This window comes from Salarias fasciatus, chromosome 8, assembly GCF_902148845.1.
Source record: "Salarias fasciatus chromosome 8, fSalaFa1.1, whole genome shotgun sequence".
Taxonomy (NCBI): domain Eukaryota; kingdom Metazoa; phylum Chordata; class Actinopteri; order Blenniiformes; family Blenniidae; genus Salarias; species Salarias fasciatus.
The window spans coordinates 3389170-3395806 of NC_043752.1; the positions used below are offsets into that span (position 1 = coordinate 3389170).

The window sequence follows — 6637 nt, forward strand, 5'->3', positions numbered from 1 at the left end:
CCTTATTAAGTTCAAAATTATCAGAAAAATGTTTTTTTTTTCAGTTTTCTATAATCAATGGTCTTAGTATAGCCTTACCTCCAAAATACAGTAAAAAAAATGTTTTTCCTCAATGAGTTTGGAGATTATTTCCTCCAAAATCCAAAAGATTAGAAGACTCAATTTAGCTAACAATTGAGGAGTGAAGAGATCAATATTGCTGAATTAATTTGATTCACTCAGGCCTCATGACCAAAACGTATTAAAAAATAAATCTATTTAACTGCTAAAATGATTTAAAATTCTCTTTGGCATCATAGTAGGAGTCCATTTATCATCAAACATAAACACTAACTCATGGCAAAGTCTCAAAAGTTCATAAGAGAAGGACAAACTGCACCGTTTTCAGAATAAAGTGTTTTCACTGCAGTTGAGTTCTGCAACAAACCAACCATCCCAGCATCAAAGACCCCCTGCTGATCGTACATCTATGAGATTGATCACTCCGACGGTCACACAGAGTCCCACTGGTGGGAGACAGAAGGAGACAGATGGAATCTGCAACACCTTCCAGTAATATGAGCGTTTTCTCATTTACATGAGCAAAAACTGGTCTCTCACTCAAAAGACTACAGAGAAACAAATCACTCATGATGGAGCAGCTTTTCCAGAGGTTTATTGGTTTCATGTCTGAGGCGCCGTCCTGGAATCAAACAGATGATCCTGCTGTGACGTGGCAGTGCGAACCACTGATCCGCCGCAAAAAAAAAAAAAAAACACCAGAAGCAGCGTGTGCAGTGCAGAGATGTTTAATGACGCCGACGATGTTCCAGCAGAGAGATAAAAAACAAAAACAGAGCAGCAAAGGACGATTTCCTGTTAAAATAATCTGCAGATGAGTCAAGTGTGCTGGGGCCCAATCATTAAAGCTTTGATTAATCCTGTTTCAGTGTCGTTAAACTCCACAAACCCTCCACAACCAATGACTTCCTGAAAGAAGGAACATTTTCACCGTTTGATGGAAGGCCGATCTGTATTTACCGCAGAAGATCATTTCCCTTTGTTAATCAAAACTTAATGAAATTTACTTAAACAGGAAAAATGCATCTGAAAGTGTGAAACGCAGCAGAGTGCTTTGAAAAAACTTCGGCTTTACGGTCAAAACGTGGGATTTTTCAGGTCGATTCAAATCGTACAGAGATTCTGACTGAAGATTCTAAAACTGAAACGTGCAAATTTCAAAGTGTACCCATGAAAATGTTGGATTTCACCTCAATACTTAGATTTATTTAGTCTCAAATTCAAAGATGTCACTTCAGAGAGTTAGTTGAGAGACGGACGAACTTCTAACCAGAAGTTGATGGTTTGAATCCCACTGCTGACGGACAGGTGAGCAAGAGCATTAAAATAACAGGAAACAATCAAGATCACTGAAATATCTCAATAATAAACTCTCTGACTGAGTCCTGTTTTTAATCGATCTCGTGCGTCTTTGGCATCCTGGCGATTTTGCGCCGTCTCCAAACCGGCAGTAATTACATGTTGTAGTGATCAATTCGCTCAAATCATCGTCCGCTTGTAAGAATTAGGAGACTGAATCGATGCAACGAGCTCGAGGGGCAGAAGCAGCGGCTGCAGCTCGGAGGACCACGTCTTAAAAAACAGGCCGAGTACAAAGAGCGACAACAATTCCATAGGAATTTAATGATTCCAGCTCCTCCGTGCAGCCGTCCCGCGCTTCCGAGAAATTCAGGATCTCAGCAGACTTTCTGTAAAAATCCCGGGACTCCGAGGAGAACGTCAGACGTTGGCGTTCTCCGTCGTCTTGGCGGCGTCCAGCAGCTCTCCGGCGGCGGCCGACAGCTTCAGCAGCAGCCGGCCGACCTCGCCCTGCTGAACTCGGACCCAGGAGAGGCCGTCGTCCACGGCGACGCAGACGGCCTCCCGCCGCAGGTCGGTCAGCCGGCAGGCGGCGGCGGCGGCGGCCAGCAGCAGCAGCAGGAGGAGGAGGAGCCTGAAGAGGAGGCCGCAGACGGAGCGGCGCGGTTTGGGCGCCGATTCCACCGCCGCCTTCTTCTCTGCTGCAGTGGAGCCGAGGATTCAAGTCACCGCTTTTTTATTTAAAATCCTGAAATTTAACGGTGCGCCGTCCACACCCACCTGCCGCCTGGCCGTTCTTCCTCTTCTTCTCCTCGCGCTTCTTCTTCTGCTGCTCCTGGGCGGCCAGGGCGGCCATCTGGGCGTTGTACTCCTTCCTCCTCCTCTCCTTCTCCTCGGCCTTCTCCCGTTTGCGAGCCTCCTTCTCCCGGGCCTCCCGCTCCCGCTGCTTCACCTCCCGCTTCCTCTCCAGCTCTGACGGGTGAAACCAGCCGGTTAACCCACAGCGAGCAAAACGCCGGATCTGAAGAAATCCCCTCTGCTGACGTCTAAACCAGGTGAGCGCTCACTCGTTTGTTCCCCTCCTTCTCTGGACCTTCCAGATTTCTGGATCTCAAACATTAAAACTCGAAGGTATTTTTGGGTTAATCTGGTCTCTCCCTTAGAATATCAAAGAAATGATGAACGCAAACACTTAAACTTAGCAGTGTTGTGACTTAAATTAAATCCTGATTCAGCTCTTTTGAAGACAAATCAGCAATAAAATAAACTGATTCCTGAATCACGGGATTATTCTAACAATCTGATTCAACCTTTGGATGAAACACAAAACTTACTTTATAACAAACACATGAAATAATCAAAAAATAAATAAGAAGAACTGCAGTTTTTAGTATGACATTCCCATAAAAATGCAGGTCTTAATGGCAGGATTAAAAATGCCCTTTAAGGATGTTATTCTAAAAAGAACCTCATTTCTAAACTCTCTCAGGTAACTTCTATTAGTTGGAGTTAGAAAAGCCACACAGGCCTGAGGCACGGCGCCCGGCTGATTCATTCTCCCACCTTTCTCTCTGAGCAGACGTTTCTCTCGGGCCCGATCGACCTCCTCCTGCAGGGCTCTGGTGTGCTGCAGCACCTGGAAACAGGAAGTTGGTTTATAGACGGCTGGGTTGCTGATCCGGACGTCAAAACGTGCGCAGCTCCGTCACCTTAGCGGCGCACTGTTTACACTGCTTCTCATCCAGACAGTCTCCCGCCGCCTTGGCCAGGCCGGGCTCCAGGGGGTTGTCCTTCAGATCCAGCCACTTCAGATTCTGAGCACGGAAACACAAACAGAGCTGAAGGAGTCTGGAAACCTGAGTCACACTCCTGGAGCCGTTCACACACACACACACACACCCGGAGGTGAGAGAAGCTGGCGGGCAGGACGGTCAGCTTGTTGTTGTACAGATCCAGATGTTGGAGGTTGACCAGGTTCCCCAGGTCGTCTGGGAGGCAGGTCAGCTGGTTTTTACTCAGATCCACCTTCACCAGGTGAGTCAGGCTGCAGAACTCTGGCTGTGTGGAGGAACCCCCAGCAGACAACACACACACACATCAGCTCTGACAAATTTACAAATAACATGAGAAAAAAACCGTCACTAGTTCTCTGTGTATGATAATTCAGCTTAAGTCTGTGCATGAGAGCAAACAAGAGGCTGTGGTCAGATATACAAAAACTTTTTTTTCCTCCCTGGAGCTCCCTCAGACTGCCTCTAACAAAAGCCTGTGGACCCTCACACACCTGCTCATTCAACCGCACATAATCTGGACCAAATGAAAGCAACCAGCAGTTTTCCAAGTCAGCACGTTCTTCCACAAGGTACTGTTCACATGTGACAAAATCTATTTTTTGACAAACTCTTAGGAGGAAAAGCCTGAAGCGTCCTGAGATGATCGAATCACTGACTAATATCACAGCCCTTCATTGGTTTGGTGCTCAAAAATGTATTAAAAAGCAAAGTTAATAGTTTCTTCAACTTGTTGCTGTGGACTTTAAGAGGGAGAAAAACTAATAATCTGTTGAAGTTTAACACTCACAGGAAGGGAGGTGATGTTGTTACAAGACAGGTCCAAAACTGTAGCTTTAGGGAACATAGCCTGTTCACAAGAGAGAAAGAATGATGAGACATAATGTGCTGCAGGAACAGTTTCCGCCTTTACACATGTTAGAAGAAGCAGTTCAGCTGAATGTTTCCTCTGAAACGTGAGAAGCAGAAGAATCTCACCAGCTCTCTGACGGGCACCTCGGTGAGGTTACTCAGGCTCAGGTCCGCCTCATTTCCGCTCACTTTATCCTTCAGATTCAACACTTTGCTGTTTTTACTCATCTTGAAGTCTGAGGGGCAGAAGACACAGTGACAGGAACATCAGCACGCCTCCCAAACACTTTCTAACTCATCTCTCAGAGCTCTGCTCACCTCCGCAGGAAGCTGAGAAGAAAAACCGCTGAAGGCGACGAGTCCGATTTTCAAACGCGGTGGGAAAAAGCAGAGAAAAGCGGTGAAACGCTGCAGTTTGTGTGTTTCTGGCAGCTCGGACTGCCTCAATGAAAATCCACGTCACAGATTGACCAACGGAGGAGTGAGGCTGCGGCCACAGCGCCACCTGCAGGACCGGAGGACCACAGCGCCGCCTGCAGGTCAAGAGGACCACAGCGCCGCCTGCAGGTCAGGAGGACCACAGGCAGCTTTCATTTTAAATTCAGCTGGAAGTCTTTTTGTCTTTTTATTACGTGATTTTCGAACAAAGAATTATCTTTTATTCCTTTTTTTAGCAGGAATCTGCGGAGACACCTATATACTTCGTCACCATAGTAACCACGTTTTATGATTATTTTTATAAGTTTTATTTAGTTATGATTTCCGCTTGATTGTCGTCCAGTACCTATATTTAGTAGTTTATTACTGTGTTTTAATGAAGAAATTTACATCTCTCAACGCTTAATAAAGTAAAATAAAACAAAGGCTGTCCGCACAGATGCCTGTTCAAAACAGAGTGGAGGACCATAATAATTAATATGCAAAATGTAAATTTTTACGGAGAGTAATAATAATAATGCAGACAGCATGATAGAATATAAGGAAATAAAATACGAATTCTAACTCATGTGAATCCAACCTGCAGGTGATTTTAAAAAAGAAGAACAATGAATGATTATCATCTGGGGGAACCAGGAAGTGTGTGTTCAGAGGAGAAAGTGGAGATTAAAGGTGTGCATCAGGATTATAACATCAGCCAAACTACAGGTGACTTTTACTGTGGACTGTCTCTGCAAGAGACAACAGCTAAACGTCAACATTTGGGGTTAGGAGCAGAAAAAAGCAGATTAAATTTAGTGTGCACTTGTTCACACATGCATTACAGAGGGAGTAAACAGTATGTAAGTGAATATTTATGAATGAAAATCACAGATCAGCAATAATGCTGACTCTTTAAAAAAGCCTTTTAGCCATTTCAGGTGCTGACACTCTGGTGTTGTGGTGTGACTATTGCTTGACAAGAGGTCAATTTTACTCTTTATACCAGATTATCCTGTTCGTATCTGTAGCTTCTGGTTCCAAATTAGTTATATGGATTGCCACAGTTCTTCATGTGAATTTCTAAAAGTGATCAAAGGATTTGCTCAACATTTGGCTAATTATTTGGACATCAAAACTCTGCATCAGATGCATCAGATGTCACCACAGTTATTTACAAAAATGACAACTTCATTAGTGATTCCTCCCACTTCACATTGAAAACGTTTCACATATAATACAAGAGATATTGTGTACACACATGTACAAACCCACAATTATCTGGAAGAAAACTAGAATAAGTTCAAGTTCAAGTACAGCTTTTGAGGATTTAACTTTGTTCATTATCACTAATTGTAACTGTGTGTTCCAGTGTTGCCTGCAGAGATGGTGCTAAAAGAAGATGTTTCCCATGGATGGAGCTGTGGTCTGGACCAGCCAGACCCTGATCTGGATCCTGTACACATGAAGGAGGAACTAGAGGAGGTGCTGAGCAGTGAGGAGAAACTGAAAGCGCAGGACAGCAGCAGGTCTCTACTCAGCGGCGTCCCTGACCTGTGATGTGTGTAGGAAAAAGTTAAGAAGACTCAGTTCAAGATCCATGTAAGAGTCCACACTGTAGAAAAGCCCTTCGCTTGCAGTGTGTGTGGCGAGCGCTTCAATGAGGAGGGAAACCTTAAAACACACACCAGTGTGTGGAGAGAAACTATTTAGCTGTACGGTTTGTAGGGAGAGATTCAACCGACGGGGGATTTGAAGAGACACACGAGGGACCACAGCTCCATCTGTTTGAACAAACTTACTGCCCTGTCGGATTTTCATGTTTTTCTTTTCAAAACATATTTTTAAAATGCATTCTCTTGTGTAAATTATGGGATTTTTGTGTTTGCTCAATTGAATATTGAGTCAAATCCAGCTTCATGAAGCGGGTTTGTTGAGTTTTCTTACACAAAAAAAAAAAAAAAAAAAAAAAAAAAAACAGGAACTTTTTCATAAAGATTTAAATGCTTTCTATCACCAAGGTTCTTCAGATGGATCTGCATCGATGCTGCGTCGACCAAGAGGTCAGAATGGGGAGTCAGTGCTTAAAAAAGTTTATCCAGTAGACACTATCTGCATCTTTGCTGCATCTTTCACTGGACGGTATCATTAAGTTGGACTCGTCCATGTTTGTGATTTTTTTTAAACTTTTCCACTTCAGAAACTGCTCTCTGACTCCT

At 44.1% G+C, this 6637-nt stretch overlaps 1 protein-coding gene across 2 annotated transcripts; it reads right to left on the minus strand.

Annotated features, from left to right (window-relative positions):
- Positions 1 to 772: 772 nt before the first annotated feature.
- Positions 773 to 4493, minus strand: lrrc59 (leucine rich repeat containing 59). Of its 2 annotated transcripts, none has more exons than XM_030098183.1 (8): positions 4320 to 4493; positions 4128 to 4237; positions 3940 to 3999; positions 3259 to 3417; positions 3069 to 3173; positions 2923 to 2995; positions 2140 to 2331; positions 773 to 2057 (listed from the first exon to the last, which is right to left on the minus strand). In XM_030098183.1, exons 2-8 carry the CDS (start codon positions 4227 to 4229, stop codon positions 1780 to 1782), a joined length of 969 nt encoding a protein of 322 aa, XP_029954043.1. In that variant the 5' UTR covers positions 4230 to 4237; positions 4320 to 4493; the 3' UTR covers positions 773 to 1779. The 2 variants fall into 2 exon arrangements, with proteins under 2 accessions (XP_029954043.1, XP_029954042.1); XM_030098182.1 differs by having other exon boundaries at positions 773 to 2060; positions 4320 to 4492.
- Between the last annotated feature and the right edge of the window lie 2144 nt (positions 4494 to 6637).